This window comes from Vitis vinifera, chromosome 6 (genome assembly GCF_030704535.1).
Source record: "Vitis vinifera cultivar Pinot Noir 40024 chromosome 6, ASM3070453v1".
Lineage (NCBI taxonomy): Eukaryota > Viridiplantae > Streptophyta > Magnoliopsida > Vitales > Vitaceae > Vitis > Vitis vinifera.
Window position 1 is genome coordinate 3,602,498 of NC_081810.1, and position 18,087 is coordinate 3,620,584.

General features: G+C 34.9%; 2 protein-coding genes across 2 annotated transcripts; one reads left to right on the forward strand and one right to left on the reverse strand.

The window, feature by feature from the left end:
• Positions 1 to 6,675: 6,675 nt before the first annotated feature.
• On the reverse strand, positions 6,676 to 7,593 carry LOC100253658 (protein S40-4). The gene has a single exon (XM_002285129.5). The coding sequence runs from the start codon at positions 7,447 to 7,449 to the stop codon at positions 6,946 to 6,948; it is 504 nt and encodes a 167-aa protein (XP_002285165.1). The 5' UTR covers positions 7,450 to 7,593; the 3' UTR covers positions 6,676 to 6,945.
• Positions 7,594 to 14,510: 6,917 nt separating this feature from the next.
• LOC100853149 (large ribosomal subunit protein uL11) lies at positions 14,511 to 17,532 on the forward strand. Its single transcript, XM_010652859.3, has 2 exons — positions 14,511 to 15,262; positions 17,284 to 17,532. Exon 1 carries the CDS (start codon positions 14,748 to 14,750, stop codon positions 15,246 to 15,248), a length of 501 nt encoding a protein of 166 aa, XP_010651161.1. The 5' UTR covers positions 14,511 to 14,747; the 3' UTR covers positions 15,249 to 15,262; positions 17,284 to 17,532.
• The last annotated feature ends 555 nt before the right edge of the window (positions 17,533 to 18,087 follow it).

Below are 18,087 nucleotides of genomic sequence, written 5' to 3' on the forward strand. Positions count from 1 at the left end.
GCTCAATTTGATGGTTGTTCTCTAGGGAAACTAGGGGAGGCAGGTAGTGATGGAGTTTTCTGGGATCATGAGAGAGGAGTTTTTAGAGGTTTTTCCATGCCTGCTGGAGTGGATTTGGCCTGTAGAGACTGATGTGTGAGCTTTGTTGGAAGGCCTAACCTAATCAAACTCTTTGGGTCTCTATAACTTCTCATAGAGGGTGGTTTAGATGTAGTTACCTCCTAGATATCTCAAAGAAATAGAGGACCTTGACAGTTGGATTTGTCCATGCACAGGATTTTAGTTTTGGTTTCAGAGTGGCAAATGTTCTTTCTTGTGGATTCCATGCTTGGTCAACCAGCAAGCAATTCTTTGACTAAGCATCACACAACTAATTGTGATGTTTTTGTTGGGGAACTTTCCCCCTTTGAGTTGTATCAATTTATTTTGCATTGGGCTTTATTTCTTTTAGGTGTCTTCGTCTTCCCTCCCTTTTGTTCTATTTTGAAGGATAACTATCCTTCTTGCATTTCTTTTGATCCATTCCACAATGAAATTGTTGTTTCTACGTTTTTTTTTTTCTTTATATATATATATCTTTACAGCAATATCTACTAATCCAATGGAGCAAGGGAACCTCATTGTGTTATATAGGTTCAGTTGGGTAACTAAAAATCGTCCATTCTAATGAGAGATTATAGAGGGAGATGATTGTATTATATATTGAACGCCAAATGTTTCACAGGATCAGGAGATATAAAAGTCCACTTTACCTTACCCTTATAGCATTACTCATCTTTGGTATATTATTGTTGTGTAAGATGTTCTTGCTTTGTTGTTAAACCATTGCTGTTTGTTCTGAGGGGTGTTAATTTCATAGTTATCCCTACTTATTTCACTCTAGTGAACCAAGAATTCATTAGATACGAGTACTGAGATCTTGTTCTGGTATTTTTAGTGATTTACATCTTATATTCCAAATGCTATTTTAAATGAAATGCATATTTTCAGTTTATTTTCCGATATGAACTCAATTTTTCTCATAGTATAAGAGAGTTTGCATCTTATGTCATGGTGGTAACTCATCCAAATTTCAAGGAATTGACTCTCTCTTTAGCTTTGCCCAAGAATGGACTTGTTTTGTAATCAGGCAGTCCATGAGATTCTTGAAGATATCAGTGTGTTAGATAAAAAGAACAGTTTTGCATAATGTATGTGATTATATGAACTGGGGCAATCAGCAATGATAAAACAAAATTGATGACATCTTGGCTTACTGATTGGGTATGTCAATGGTGCCTAATAAGTTTTGGAGGGAGTTGTTTCTACCAATTATTATCTGGTGTGAAATAATGCAAGAGGGTCCTGCCCTGTTTGGAGACAGTAGACACTCACTTTTGACTTATGAACAGAGTAGGTGAAAGACTTGGCACCCCCCAACAAAATACAAATCCCAACTACTCCATTGTCGCCTTTCTCCCAAAGAATCGAAAAGAAAGCCGTAGAGTGAGACCAGTAATATCGTATTTATGTTTGGTTGTTTTTGTATCTCTTCTTTTCTTCATTCCTTGATTCAAGTATTTGAGGAGGCCATCTTCTGAGTTATGATTTGGGCTTGAAGCCCTTTTTCTGTCTTCAATTTCATTCATCATCTTTTATTCCAAAACCATAAAACCCTAGGTTTTCATTACAACTTTACTATAAAAAGAAGTTTTTACAATTTGATCCAGTCTTAAAAGTGAAAGTAGCATTTGGTCACTCATAGATGTTATATTCTGATGCTGTTGTTATATTTTACAACTGATGGAGTACTATTACCTTACTCTCTAGTAGCAATAGAGTGCATGCAAATTCCACTTTGTTAACTATGGTTTATATTGTAGGTGGCAAGAGCTAGTTAATTTCTCACTCTTACAGAATATGTTCTTCTGATACCAACTTTTTGCCACTAAAATGATCCCAAGGCAGGCACCCACGGATATGCTCTGGCTGAAGTTGGCGTGCACTGTTCATTTTTGTCATACCCTAGTTAGTCCATTTTGTGTGGGCCACAGTGGAATGGAGCTGTAAGCAACCTTATCTCTTCATCTCAGTTTTTTTATCAATGTTATATTATTGTGGCTTCATTTAGATCTTAGAAACTGCAAGGAAAAGGGATAAAATCAGAAGAAAAATAATGTTCTTCTGTTTGGTTCTGATGGAAAATATAAAGAAAATTGAATTACAAGAAAATAATGTGGAGACTCATATTTTCCAGTTCTTAGTTCTGTTTTGAGAACTGAATAAAATTGGAACAGAGTGGAAAGAAAAACTTGTTTTTCCTTTCTTTTCCTTTTCCCTTCTCTTATTCTCTCCTCCATAGTTTCCCATAGTTTCTAAGATCTCACCAGAAGTAACCATCCTTTGCCAAGGAGAAATTTTTTTTGCCTCTTTTTCGCATGCAGAAAATATTAGTGGGTGTAGTTTGGAAGGGATAAAACAAGAAACCATGGGTTAAAACTTAGTCGCTTTGGAAGTTCATTTATCCACAGAATTTTGGAAAGGTTATATTCATGGTTTTGATTATGTTTATACAAATTGAATGATACCATTGCTTTTGGCTCTCTATAAGCAAAAGAAGTTCTCTTTAGAAGTATGCTTCAGAAGCCTGTCCAAGTGGAACACAAGTGCCCAATTGAATTAGGGAATCCCCTGAAACGCTTTCTGTTAGATTTCTTGCAGTCTGATTTGCTCTGCACTTCACTTTCACTAGGCGTGTTTCCATAGTTTTCCACTGCATAAGTGGTTGACATGGAATTGCATGATTATTGTACTTTCATGGGGACCAGGCAAAGGGCCTGTTTCATCTTATCTGAAGAGATTAACATCACTACAGTTTTTTATTCAGCAATAGTCTTGCAACGCAGCTCAATCAATCTGCCGTTTCCCCTTTCCCTTTCATTAGGAGATCAGACCAATTTTAGCCTCAGCCTCTAATATGGTCATGGAGAGAGCAAGGAAAATATTCAAAGTAATCTAAAAATGAACTCCTTTCACAAGTTATTTTCAAAATATTCCTCCTCTTTCAGTCATTCTATCCAATATAATGAAGCAATTGAGAGCATCACACTCATTGTCAATCCTGTCTTCTCCTCTTCCCTTGCTCTTCCTCTGTTTCCAATTTCCATAGATTGCTTTCCAGATAACTCAAGGAGAAGGGGAGGGAGGACAACACTTTCTTTAAGTTCAACGTGAAAGGCAATAAAAACATTTGCTGCCTAACCTAACCCAACCCAGTTACGTGCATGAATATTAACTATTTCTTAATTGCTGGAGAATCTAAACTAACATTTTTATGTGTTCTTCATGCAGGAAAGTGAAGTGTTCCAATACGGCAACCCTTCCAACACGGCCTTTGCATATGGTTAGAGAATTATCCATATGGGGAATGGAATGGATATGCACAAAGCCTACAGAGTTGGCACTCGATCAAAACTGAAAGCTGCCAAAACACATGGTGCCTAGATGATGACACTAGTAGATTATCCAGTTTTGAACTGTTGTCATTGGAGTTAAGACACTTGTCGCAATCATATCCTTTACACATCACCAACCCCATCTTGTGAAATAGATATACAATGGGGCACTAGGGACTTACAGCCGTGGGTATATGGACTTCTTCCATGAGACCATTACGGTACTGTGACAGAAAATTTGAGGGCCGAATAGACCCTAAAGTGGGTTGCTTGCGGCATCCAAGATTTTAGTACTCATTTTTAGTACAGTGGGTTGTCAAATTGGCTGTTTTTAAAGCAGGATTCCCATGAAATAAGCTGTCATTTGCAGGGGAAGAGTCCCATGCAATAGCTTTTATTTAAACTACTTAAAAGTAGTTTAAAGCCCCTTAAAAACCCAAGTGGACATTGGTACTTGAATTTTGTGATACCCCATTAACATTGCTGCCAGTTTAAAATTGGGGCTCGGAGTCATGAATGGATTTATATATTATTGAGCAGCAAAGCGGCTATGCATGAGGAATAGAAATGAATATTTTATTTTTATTTTATTCCCTTTTGATAGAATGGAAATATAAAATTGTAATGATAAGTTATTTTCATTTCAATATTAAATAAAAATAAATAAATTGTTAATAATATGATTTAAAATCGTATTATACAAAATTTGAAATAATTTATTTAAAAATATCCTTGAAATTTTTTTTTGGTTAAATAATAAAAACCTAATTAGACGAGGAGTTCTAATGTTTTTCATTAGATAAAATGAATTTCAAATTTATATTGAATTTATTAATAAGTTTAATAATTTTTAAAAATAATTTAAAACTATAAAATTATATATAATGATTATAAAAAATAACGGATATAATTAATGCTTTAAATTCTTTAATAAGATATGAATTAAACTTAGTTTATATTATATAAATTGAAATTATAATTTGTGTTTTTTATAAAATCAAAATAATTTTTTTAAAAAAAAAACAATTTATCTAAAAAAAGTCTTTTAATTTTAATTTTTTGAAAAACATTTTTAAAAGTAACTTATACTAAAGAATCAAAATATTTGTAAATATAATAAATTGAAATCATACTTATAAATAAAATTTTATTTTCATTTGAATTATTTTTTATTCTATTTTCAGAATAATTTAAGTTATGAAAGGTAAAAATAAGGAGAGAGGAAATGAGATATCAATTTTCTCACTCCTTATTTCTAGGTATCAAGTACGTTTAACTGTTTATTTGGATAAAACTCATCGGAGTTGACTTTAAAAAGAAAATAGTCTTAAAAACTATTTTTAAAATATATCAAAAAAAATTTACTACCTTAAATTTTCACACTAAAAGTTCAAATTAAACCCTTAAAAAATATTATGTTTAATTCTCAGATGATGCTTTCAACTTTAAAAAGTCGTTCCAAACAGACCTCAACATGTCCTGGAAAATGATATCCCGTTGTCTGGCTTAGATACCATATGCAATTTTTGTGCGCGCATTCCATAAATTGTTGGAGATATTTTGGTGGCATTCATGGTTTTGGAATAACTACCTAAACCTAGTCCTCATACATTTTAAGATAAAAATACATAAATATCATGGACCGAGGAGCCTTCAACGTGGACAAAGAGATGCCAGCTGGATCCAAGTAAAACCCACACCTTACACACGTCATGGCACTGGGTACCGGGCACTGGCCTCTGGACTGTGGCCTGTGGCCTCTGTTCTCTGGCATCACCAAAACTCCATGAGATCGAAGGTGACACCATCATTGATTCAGTGTCAGCCCTTCACACAGTACATATTCCCATGTCGCCATAAAGCCAGAAAACGACGTGACGACGAAACGACGGGCGAACTTTTGTAAAACGACAAAGCGTCCATATGATAGAAAAAAAAAATGGTAAAATAATCATTCAGAATCTGAGGGCTGTCTTCTCATCTCCCCCAAAGGGACGGTTCTCAATTCTTTCGCTTTTCTATGTGGACCGACTTTACATACTTTCCTTTTCCTTTTTCTTTTTTTCTTTTTTGAATTTTTAAGTCGCTGTCTTTTGTAGTGGCTTGGAATTTCCTCACAATTCGCATGTGACAAAACTGCCCTTCCATTTTGTGTCCATAAATAAAATAGGGAAGGTGCTTTTCGGCATTTCGGTGAAGTCGTTTTCTTGTAAAAGTGAATTTTGGTGCCCATTGGAAGCAAATGGATAAGTCCACACGTGATTTTTAGACTTACCCACCCCTCCCAGGAAAAAAGGGGTTGGGAAAGGTATTATTCCTGTTGGAAATGATTTTATTACAAATGGGGTATGAGTATGACTCAGCTTTAAGCGATCAAATGATGAGCAAAGCCATGGAACCCATGCTGCTAATTTTTGTGAATTTGTGGAAAATTGTTGAGAAATTGCGCCTAGAATTTAAGCTAAATGAGAGACTTTTGGGGAGGGCATCTAGTGTGGTCTAATTGTCCCTAAAAAGGGGGGGTATAGATGTTGGTAATCGGAAACGGGTGGCCACAAAATTTGTGGACTGAGAAGCCAAAAAAGAAAGAAAGGCTGTCAGGCAGGGGCATTATGTTGGGTCATATGCTGTCACCATGGAAAGAGCCGAGACCGCAGTGTTGAAGTGACTGCCGATCGCGACGCTTCCCAACTCCCAATCATGTCTACACTCTACAGCTACCCTCCGTTTCATTCTCTCCACACAGACTCCACCCCCCTCCCCTTCTCTTCCCCCCCACCCTACACACTACTGATACCCTCGTTTCATTCTTCTCCACGCATACTCCCCCTCCTCAGTTTCCACCCCACCCCCACATTCTCATTTTTATTATTTACCTTCAAAATAAGGTATTTTATTTTTATTATTTACAAAAACTGGATAAGGCTATCGTACTTTCCCCCTTTTTTGGATAGAAGATCATTATCCAATTATACGCGAAATATTCTAAAAATAACGCTATCTTTGTTCAACAACTTCTGCCACCAAAAACAAAAAAAAAAACAAAAATATCGTGATGAGTAGGCGAGGCATACTCGGCCACAAGTAAAAACTCGGAAATTCAAAAGGGGCTTTTCAGTCATTTTCGCCGAGATGCATTTTCCCTCATCCGACCTACCCTCCAACGCGAAACTCAAATTCCACCAATCATTAGCATCCCACCCGAAATTCCCCAAAACGCCCTTTGTAAAACTAATGAGCAGAAGAGAAAATAAAATACCGTTACTTTCTCTGTAAATTCGAATACAGTCTCAAAGAAAAGTTAGAATTACAAGAACTGAAATCATCCTCTTCATCACATCCTCGCAGTCATTAACCCCAAAATAAAATAAAATGAAACAAAATGACGCAAAAAAAAAAAAAAATTCCCTGTCAGGAGAAGCAAAACTATGGAGAAGAAACCTCTCTTTTTTCTGATGGACACTAACGTAATTTTTCGCCTGCTATTTGTCAATTTTTTTTTTCCGTCGTGTTAATCTTGGAATCCAGTTTTCTCCCAGATTGCATTCCTTACCCTGCTCAGATCTCTCCCTTTCAGAGTCCTCCCAATCCCTTCGTACACCGAGAAGGAAGCGATCCGAGTCCTCGCGAACTGCCTTGCCAGGAACTCGTGCGGGGGGACTCGGCTGGACGAGTCGCCGTCGTCGTCTTCGTCATCATCATCGTCGTCTGCTTCTCTCCTCCGATTGTCTCTGTAATCCTCTCTAAGGATCTTGGACCAGTCCGGAATGTTTACCGGCAGCGATCCGACCGTCGCGGTGCTGCGATCGCCTGACTCTCCACGCTTCGACGGCTTCTTCGCGAGTCGCGAACTCGGAACTGGATTGCGGAACTCGGGCGAGGCAGAGTGGGAGGAGCTCCAGATATCGGACTCGTCAAGCTCTATGACGGCCTCGGAAGTGATCGCAGGAGCGTCACGATCGCCGGAGAGGAATCGGTAGTTGGGACGAGCATAGTAGCTTTTGCCAGACGCCATTGATGGAGATTGAAGAATTCAAATAATCAAAAAAGTTGGCTACGCAGAGTCTTATGTACTCCCTCCCCCTTTCTCTCTCTCTCAATGCTTTGTTTTGGTTCCTTGCATAATGAGATTTGGTCTGCTTTTATAAAGGCTGTAATGGATAAGGCTCTCCCTCATTTTCTCTGCAACTTCTTTCTTTCCGAAACTACCAAAATGCCCCTTCCTGCCTTTCACAGAAATGTCGCGGCAGCCCACCTGTTTTTATCCATCAGCAAGTTGATTTTTAAATATTCAATTTAATATGTGGGTAAATATTCAAGTTAATTTAATACGTGGATAAATAACAATGGGTTTTAACTTTTATCTCTAAAAATATTTATATAATTTACACGCTTATGCAATATATCCATGTTGGCAATTTTTTATTTATTCAATTTTTAATTCAACTTTTCGTCTTTAAAAAGGAGAAAGAAAAAAAGTCTGACCTGTCACCAATATATATACGAGGGTTAAAGACACGTGTTACAAGAACAGCGACAGGGGAATAAAAGGAGTAAAAAAGGGAGAGCGAGTGGCGACAGAGTCAGAGCATGAGGGGGGCATTTTGGGAAGAAGAGTTTGTCTCTTACGAGAAAAAATAAGTGAGTTTATAAATTTGTCGCGACGTGGAGAAGGGGTTTCACCTGGTTCAATAAAAGAGAGGGGAGTGGTCCCGTTGAGACGTTCGAGGATGCTGCCACGTGTTGGCGTACATGAGTAATCTGCCACGTGGACGACCTTAGGAGAGGGGCGTGATGGCACGTGAAGCGGGGCCCGCACTCGGATCTAGAGCGACCCCTGCCAGCTGCTCCTCTCCTCCTCTTGTCCTCTCATCCGCGACACCCTAAATTTCTCCTTCCCTCCTCCGTTTCCTTCATCCAACATCTCCTTTCGCGATAATTTGAGTACTCTTTCTCTTCAGTAATATGAGTTTGGTGGGACGTTCAATCCTCGATGAAAGTGGTCAGGCTTTACTCGTGATCACCTAGTCCATGGACCCTAAGCTTGTTTTCTTTATTTTGTTTCATTTCATACATATATATACATATGCAATTATTTTTTCTATGTTCCATAATGCGACATTTCTAAGTTAGGTAATGACCTTACAATGCTTGGAAAAATGTTCACTTTTCATACTATACATTCCCATGCCATTTTCATTGCAAAAAGTCACTTGTTATCCTCTTGGGTGGGTCCATATCTGCAATATCGAAGATGATTCTAAAAAGTACTTTTAATTTTTAAAAATATTATAAAAAAATTGGTATTCGATAAAATTTAAAAATCTATTTTAAAAATTTGAAAAATCATTTTATAGTATTTTTTTAAAAAATACTTAAAATATGATTTTCTTAAAAGTTCTTGTATTAAAAACACTCTTGAGACTACCAAAATAAATAATATCATGACATATGACTTGAAGTCACTCATATAGAATAGGTACCCACATATAATCTACCTATAGCACTAGCAAATAAATCAAACTAACTTTTAAAATGATGCTTAACTAATCCTTAACATTATCGAGAAAAGACTATAACACTGATGGATAAATCAAATTGACTTTTAAAATGATGTTTTACCAACCCTTAATGTTACTGACAAAAGGCCGCGTCACGGGTTATGACCCTTGTGCAAATTATTTAAATGCAAAAAACCAAAATAAAAAAATAAGATCGAATAAACAAAGAAAAAACAAATTTTTTATATTGTTTTCAACTCTCGAATGGTTTTTAAAAATGCATTTGGTAAGAATGTTTTTAAAAGACTTATATATCAAATGTTTTTTCATAAAATACTATAAATAATTTTTTAATATTATAAATAAATTTTCAAATTTTGTCAAATATATAATTTTTTAAGCTAAAAATTTTTACTAGACGGACTAGTCAAACACTTTTTTAACATCTATTAAAAAGAATTCTCTTAACTCCAACCCAAATTAACCATGACAACGGACTGTGGTTAGAGCTAACCCAAGTTAAGGCCATGGTGATAACTATGGATGGTTTCTACCTTTTTAATAATCACTTGATCGATTTTCGTAATTATCATTAATGCATGAGAAATTAAGTACCCCAAAACTCATCTCGTGTGCCAATCACCGAAAAACCATGGCATCGACGTCACGGTTGGCCTTGTTTGGATGTGAAATCCCATAACAAATAAATTAATATTAACACCCAATAATGACTCCCTAAGCATGTATTTTTTTATTGGTTGCAACTTGAAAATTTCAAATAATCAAATCTTAATTATTATGACACGCCATCACAATCCATCTATCAACTTGTTTAATAATTCGTATAGAAATGATAACAAATCAGGGCATCTTAATTGTACAAATTGTAGGGCCAATTGCTTTCCTTCTTGTTGATAGGGTAAGAAGATGGAAAATATAGGATTCACAGGGTCGTTGACCAAAAATTAAGATTTTGCTTATAAAAATTAAATAATCAATAAAAATAATATAAAATATAAAAATATCAATATATCCTTCAAAATTATTTTTTATAATTGAAAAACTTTTTTATCTTTATTTTTTTAATAATTATTCTAAAAATTTATCATTTTTAGAAAACTAATTTAAAAAAATATATATTATAAAAACATATCATTTAAAAAAATAAATTTAACATAATTTCAATTTTTTTATATACATAATTTTAAATATATATATTTTTCAAGATGTTTGATTTTTAAATAATAATAATTTATTTTTAATTTTTTGGAAAATGATGTATTTTTTTTAAATCATTAAATTATAATAAATTTTATTGAGGTTTGTAAAAGGAATAAAATTTAAATTAATATTTTTTTATTTTTTTTTTCATAATCAATAAATATTATTTTTTGAAAGATAAAAACTTTATATCATTTTTTTTTATTTTCACACTTTTTTTTATGTCTTGGACTTAAATAGCGAACTTATATGAACCAAAACTTAATTTTTAGACCTAATTAGATCCAAAACATAATTATCTCATTTATCAGTCAATATTATTTTAAAATAGTTTTATTTTTTTATGTTTTTAAATTTATTTTAAAATTAATTTTTATATGTAATATTTATTTTAATTATTTTTTATATTTATATAATTATTTTGATTGGACATTATTTTTTACATGAGCATGAAAAACTACTTTTTAATATCATGAGAAAACTCTTAAATATGGCTTTGAAGTGGTAGAAGATAACGACAGGGTCCCTTCACTAAAGAACAATGCTGGAAAAAAAGGCCACACAGTGGAATAGATTAGAGGGGTAGGATTAGAACTGCTTTCATTAATACCAATAGGGTATATCTTTCATGCCATAAAGGAAGGAGTGGGGGGGGGTTGGCAGGCTAATCACAGAGCCTGTGAGTCTGTGATTATTAAAAGGGAAGTCCCCTACAAGAAAGGTGAATGGAGAGGCTTAGGAATTAGAATAGGTGGGTTTGGTTGGATAGCGTCATAGCGCAGTATCCCTTAATTTCATGCCAAAAAGTAAGATGTGGGCCTTAAACGAACAAACAGGGCATATCGCTATTGAGGAGAAGTGGAGGTTTGAAATTGGAACTGGGTCTGAGCATTATTGGAGTTGATGAGAAATACAGAGGGGCGGTTGAAGTGACCCCTTGATCGATACGGGTCTCTTGTTGGACTTTAAATCAAGCCTTCAACACCTCACAGCACAGCTAGCTGTCACCCTGTCACTGCGCCAAGTGCCAAGCCACTTTAAAAAAACATTCAGCAAGCCTCATGGTTTAGCGTGCCCATCTTGGAATTTGCTCTTCATTATTCATTGTTTCGTTCGGGGGTGGTGATTCTGGTGATACGGCTGGCTGATGGGTTGTTGCAGAAGCAGTGCATTTAGTATGGGAGTATGGGAAAATTTGAAGATGGAAGTGTGATGATTCCTCTGTGTGTACTGTTTTTTTAACCCATTATAGAGGTGAAGGAGCGATAAACCAAATGTTTGAGGATTAGGTTATGCCTGGTGAGAAGAAAATTAGGTAATTTTAAATCATTTTTAATGAATATGAATACACATGAAAATTTTGTAATAACTGCATAAATAAGATAAGTATAAGAGATATCGTAAATTGTTTCCATGTAATCTCGAACTATGTGTACTTTCTCTAGGTTTCAATACTTTCAAAACTTTGGACTAAAAGTCTTAGAACTTTTTTTTTTTTGAGAAAATTATAAGGGAATTTAAGGCATGAAAAGATAATTTATTGGAAAACAACTTTTCTCAATATCTTAAAACGTACTGAGTTGGACTCTCATTCTAATTATAAATTCTAACGGTTTCGAGAACCCAATTATAGGATAACTAGGAATAAAAAGATTCATTAGTTTTAATAATGAGTAATTACTAATTTTTTACTCTTATCATGTAACCTGAGAATATATTATTAATGTGTTCTACTTATTGAACAGGGTTCTACGGTCAGTCCACGATCCCTAATGTCAAAGGCGTTCTTGGAGGGATCTTGTAGTTCTTATAGAGTGGAGATGATGGAGTTGAAGTAGAACGGTAAAACGTATTTATAAAAATAAAGAAATGTAATTGAAAAGCAACAAGGACATGGTTTTTTAAAAACAAAATTTTGAAAACAACAACAAAAAGTTGAAATTGATGGTTAAAATAAATTAAAATTCATCCAATTATAGGCATATAAATTTCATCATTTTTATTATTAATATAAATTAATTGAAGTATTTCGTTTTTATTAATCTAAAAAATAAAAAAATTAAATGAAAATCACGAACTTGTAGCAAAATAATTTATTTGGGACTTTATGTACTTTAATAATCTGTTACAAATTATTTAGGGAACTATTAAAGGTATTGACACGATGCTTACCTTATTTCTAATACATTGAACTATTAAATATATTAATGCGAATTAAAAAAAATGACATATTACCAAGAAATGTGGAAATAAGCCCAACAAGACATATTTCCCAACTTGTTCCAAGTGGGTTTCAAAGCCCAGAGAGCTGGGCCCTACTTTAAATTGTGTTGGTTTGTATTGCAAGTAAGTGGGCTGGGCTTTGAAAGCAACATTCCGATCGGTATAAGTCAAGCCAATTCTTTATTCTTTAACGCTCTGATTTATTTAAGGGCCTGGACAAGTTATGTAATTGGTAGAGGGCTTCGATATGGGCCTTTAGCATATCAATCCAGCCATTCTAGGCCTATACAAAGCCCAAATGGATCATTCTCACATGCTGTGTTGTGCTCCCCTGAAATGAATATTATGATAGGGGGGTGTTTGGTACACGGGAATAGGGAGTGGGAATAGACATCTCATTCATTTTCTCCCTTATTCCTATGTTTGGCTAAATGTTAAGGGGGTGTTTGGTACACGGGAATAGGGAGTGGGAATAGACATCTCATTCATTTTCTCCCTTATTCCTATGTTTGGCTAAATGTTAAGAAGGCGGAAATAAAATAAAAAATTATTCCGGTAGAAATCAAATCCAACTTATGAGTCGGATTTGCATTCATTAAAAGTAGGTGGTATTCTGATTCATTAAACCTATTTGATAAGGGGTGTTTGGTACACGGGAATAGGGAGTGGGAATAGACATCTCATTCCTTTTCTCCCTTATTCCTATGTTTGGCTAAATGTTAAGAAGGCGGAAATGAAATAAAAAATTATTCCGACAGAAATCAAATCCAACTTATGAGTCGGATTTGCATTCATTAAAAGTAGGTGGTATTCTGATTCATTAAACCTATTTGATAATATAAAATAACCTAAATTACTATTTTACCCTCTTATCTTGTTCTTCAAACCCGATGTTTATCTTCTCTGTAAAGGTAAAGATCCATTCATCATCCACTTCTTATCTTCTTTGCAAAGCTAGAGACCCACTCATCATCCAATTCTCTGCAACAAGTGATTCTTCCAAATTGAATCAATTAAACCTTCCACGATATTTAAAAAAAAAAAAATCAATTTCTAATTTATAGGGTTTTGGATGTTCATTTTGATTGTTGGATCTAGGATTCGTCATTGTTTACTGTAACTAGGTTTTGAAAACTCCCTTCTACATCTTCGATCAGGTTTACCTTATTTTCTCTTTCTTCTTCTACTTCTTTATATGTGTTTCTTCTTCTCTATAAATCGATTATTTTTTATTTATTAATTTATGTTTGGAATCTTTGATGTTTCTTTATCTTGTATTAATGGAAACTGGAGAGAAAAATTGAAATGGTTGGAAAAAGATTTTTCGATTTCACGTGTTTACAATATTGAAAATTTTTAATGGTTAGGAAAAAATATTATAATAAAGTTTGTGTTTTTTTATGTCCTTTTTTGCAAATAAGAAATAAGTATTTGGTAGCTTTGACAATTTATATGTTCTTATATTTTTTTTCTCTTTTTTTTTCTTAGTAAAATATAATTCTATAGCTTTTTTTGCATGACAAATTATTTAAAATTTTGATTAAAAAAATGAATATTTAAAATTTTTTAAGGTTATGGATTTTATCGGATATGATACTTGTTGAAAATTAGAATAAATTAGAATTCTTTTATTTCCTCTTTTGAAAATATGAAAAACATTTGCTAGCTTTGAGAATTTAAATATTATAATAAATATTTTTTTTTGAAAAATATAATTTTATAACTACTTAAGCATGACAAATTATTCAAATTTTTAATAAAAATAATAATTGAATATTTGTGCATTAGGGTTATACGATTTTTTATGGTTAATTTTTTATTTATTGAGTATATATATATTTTTTAGTCTTATTATTTAATAACAAAAAACCTCTCAAAATTTATTTTTTAAAATAAAAGTAAAAATAAAAAAATATTTTAAATTATATGTAAGGATATTATTGTAAATTTATTTATTTTTCATTTCCATTCCTATTATTATCAAACATTGGAATGGAAACAAATAATCATTCCAATCTTGCATTCCTAAGTTCATCCAAATGCTAGAAATGGAATCATCAAATTCATTCCATTCCACTAAGAAATAGGAAAGAAAACAAAATATTATTTTCATTCCTTATTCCCACGTACCAAACACCCCCGAAGGACATATTTAGAAACAAGCAAGGAAAATCGTCCTTACGACGAATTTACAAAACTAGCCACGAAACATCTCACAAAGACATGAATTCAGATAAGAAATTCCCAACAACCCCAGGCGTAAAACGGACATTTCATACGGACCTCTGCAAAACCCTAGTCTATAGCAACCATTTCTACCCCACGCCACACTCTGTGTCTCTCTCAGAAAACCTAATTCTCCGAAACGATGCCGCCGAAGTTTGATCCCTCACAGGTCGTCGACGTCTACGTCCGGGTCACCGGCGGGGAGGTTGGAGCGGCGAGTTCACTCGCTCCCAAAATCGGCCCACTGGGTCTCTCTCCAAAGAAGATTGGAGAAGACATCGCCAAAGAGACAGCCAAGGACTGGAAGGGCCTTCGAGTCACTGTGAAGCTCACCGTTCAGAATCGGCAGGCCAAGGTCTCCGTCGTCCCCTCTGCCGCTGCTCTGGTCATAAAAGCTCTAAAGGAGCCCGAGCGTGACCGCAAGAAGACCAAGAATATCAAACACAATGGCAACATATCGCTTGATGATGTGATAGAGATCGCGAAGATCATGAGGCCGAGATCGATGGCGAAGGATCTGAGTGGCAGCGTGAAGGAGATTCTCGGCACTTGCGTGTCCGTAGGATGTACGGTGGATGGGAAGGATCCCAAGGATTTGCAGCAGGAGATTGCCGACGGCGACGTTGAGATCCCTCTGGACTGAGAGCCAGCACTCGAGTGAGATTTTTATTTTTTGAAAATTTAGTTTTGGATATTTGGGGATTTTTGAGGATTTCTAATATAAATTTCGGTTTGAGGTACTGACATTAATTTGGTTAGATTTGGGAAACACTTGTTAGGGTTTTGATGGTGTAATTGTGTTTGTCCCATTGTTTTTTTTAGGCGTGGCAATTCAATGATATCACTCCGTTTTGCTTAAGATTTCATAATTAAGTACTCCATTATTTCCCTAATTCCATTGAAAAGATTGTGCTGAGAAATGGAAAAGGGCAACTTTTCAATAAAAGCCAACATTAAGCACCCTTTTGTGCTGCCGCTCCAGTTGTAGAATTCCATGGGATGCTCCAATGCCCAATTGCAGCATGTAACCGTGTGGAACAACCGTTACATACCTGAACAGCCTGTGAATGCAAGTCTTTTAGTTGTTCATGAAAATGAAATGAAAGACTGAAAGTTCCCATGGAATCATCAACATTCTATGAAAATGTCCAAATTTGTACATTGAAATACAATGTCAATTGGGTAGGCAGTTCGGATTTCATGGTATCTAAATAGTTATGATTAGTTAGTAGTTTTTGGAAAAGAGTTGGGAATTTTTTTGCCTTGTTATTGAATCATTGATGTTTCTTTCACTGAGAAGATCAATTTTTTTTGGTAACCATATCCGATCTTGTAAATTTGAAGGGAGAAAAACTAAAGGAATGGAACTTCCATTGCTGAGCTGATATTTCTTTAAGAACACGGTTTCTCCCTCATTTTTCAGGTGTGTTTTATATGAGCTTCACTGCATCCCAGCTCTTGATGTTTAGTTTACCTTTTTTTTGGTTGGACTAACTAGGTTGAACTAGGTGATTGTGTGAATAGTGGGGGAGGGTTTAGGTGCTTTCTAGGAGGCAAAGTGCATATTGCCCAGGCTTGGGTGGACTTTCTCCTTTGCTTTTTGTTTGGCAAAGCTCTTTCTCCATAACATGCATTATGGTTTATTCCTTGAGTTGAGTAGGTTAGTTTCTTGAGGCACCCACTTAGGACTGAACCAATGCTAGTTTGTTCTGAACTTTTATAACTTGGGATTGCTTTGGTTTAAGTTTTGAGTTTCAGTGGATGAAGTTGCACCATAAGCTTCAAGCCAATATGATTGCATGGTTCTAATAGGTATTTGGAGATACATGATGCTGCATGAGTTATGTCATTAGCTTTTGTTTTTGGGTTGTTATAGAGAGAATCAGCTGTTGCTGAAGAATGAGGTATTAGGAATCAATGGTATCCATTCAGTTCTTGGTGGCCCAAGTCATTTGTTGAGCTTGAGGTCTCTAAAACAGCTTTTTTGGGGTGAACTTGACAAGATATTTGGTGAAGATACAATTAGGATATAAGTTTCATATGGGGAAATTGTTGGACATCTCCAAATGTCAATATGTAAAATCTCTACACGAGAAGTGAATGATATAATTGATTCACTAAATATTCTATGTAAGATAGTATGGGGAGGAAGGAGATATTGTGGTGCAGATATTTGTAGATATGGTGCTTTTGGATATTCCACGGCCTTGGAAAATTTCTTCATGGAAATTTGAAGTTGGGAAATATTTTAAACAATTCTCATTCTTGTTTAGTTATTTATCTTTTAATGTTCAATGATTGTTCTGTTCCATTTTTTGTTTTTATTGATGTAGAGTTACCACCCTTTTCAGGCTAATCACAACTGCTGTTGAAAAATTAAAGGAAAATTTTAATTCTTGAATGGATATATATTACTTGAATGAGGGTCATGCATTTTACATCTCAATCAATGAGATCTCTCTATCGGGGTAGAGATGCTTTATGTTTTTGCCTTGGCTGCAGGGCTGGAACTAATTAGTAGAGCATAGTATTTTGTTAATACTTTTGCATAGTTCAAATTTCTATTATTTGATTTGCAAATAAGATCATCTACTACATAGAGCTGTTGTGGCAACAAACTGGAGTCTTTTTGGTTTAGTTAATGCTATTGTGACAGTTCTTCCTCCATACCTTTACAGATCAAGGCCACAAATTTGTGGCATCGGATGCATGTGTCTGGGGCAAAGACTTAGTTGTGGCAAATTGGTTTTTCATTCCACTGGACTTTGCAAGTGATGTAAGAGTAACCAAGTTGAGGATTCTGATTCAAACCCTAGCATCTTGCTTCTTACTGTCAACTTTCAAATTTCAAGGATGCTAATTTTTACACCATGGCATTTTCCCTATTGAGATTTGGTCATAATATTCTGATGTATTTGCATCACAAATCAGGATGTTCTACAAATATATGCTAAAGAAACCGAGTCTGTGCATCAACTCCGACACTGGTCAATTCCAAAACCATGGGTGTAACATAAGTTATGAGTTTTAGTGAATTTTTGGTTGTGATAATGCACTGCATCCAAGCAGCTTGTGCACCATCCCCACATGGGAATGCAGTAGCCTGATAAAGCTGGGTTTAGTTCAGCTTGAGTTCAACTTGTTGCCATTGTCTCTCTGAAACCCAAACTTGCCTGCAAAGTAGGATTGAACCATGTTCAATTTCATGATCCGAAAAGTTGGAAATAGAAGAAGGAACCTTTTTGCAGCAACAATGCATTTGGTTTTGTTGCTTGTGGGCTACCTGCAAAGAAAACGCCATTTGGATATATGCAATTCAAGTGCCGTAGGTGGTCTCATTATGTTTATGGTACAACTCTTCGATGGTTTTGGGCAGTTGGGTAATAATCCAAGGCGGAGTTGGGATATTATGGTCGGTAACTAGGTTTATTTGGACCAGGTTCTTGCAGTTTGGGGCTTTAGTCGAAGCATATGGAAGCCTA

What these genes read in the sequence shown, in the direction of transcription:
- LOC100853149 (XM_010652859.3), top strand. Translation starts at nt 14,748, where the DNA reads ATGCCGCCGAAGTTTGATCCCTCACAGGTCGTCGACGTCTACGTCCGG.
- LOC100253658 (XM_002285129.5), bottom strand. Translation starts at nt 7,449, where the DNA reads ATGGCGTCTGGCAAAAGCTACTATGCTCGTCCCAACTACCGATTCCTC.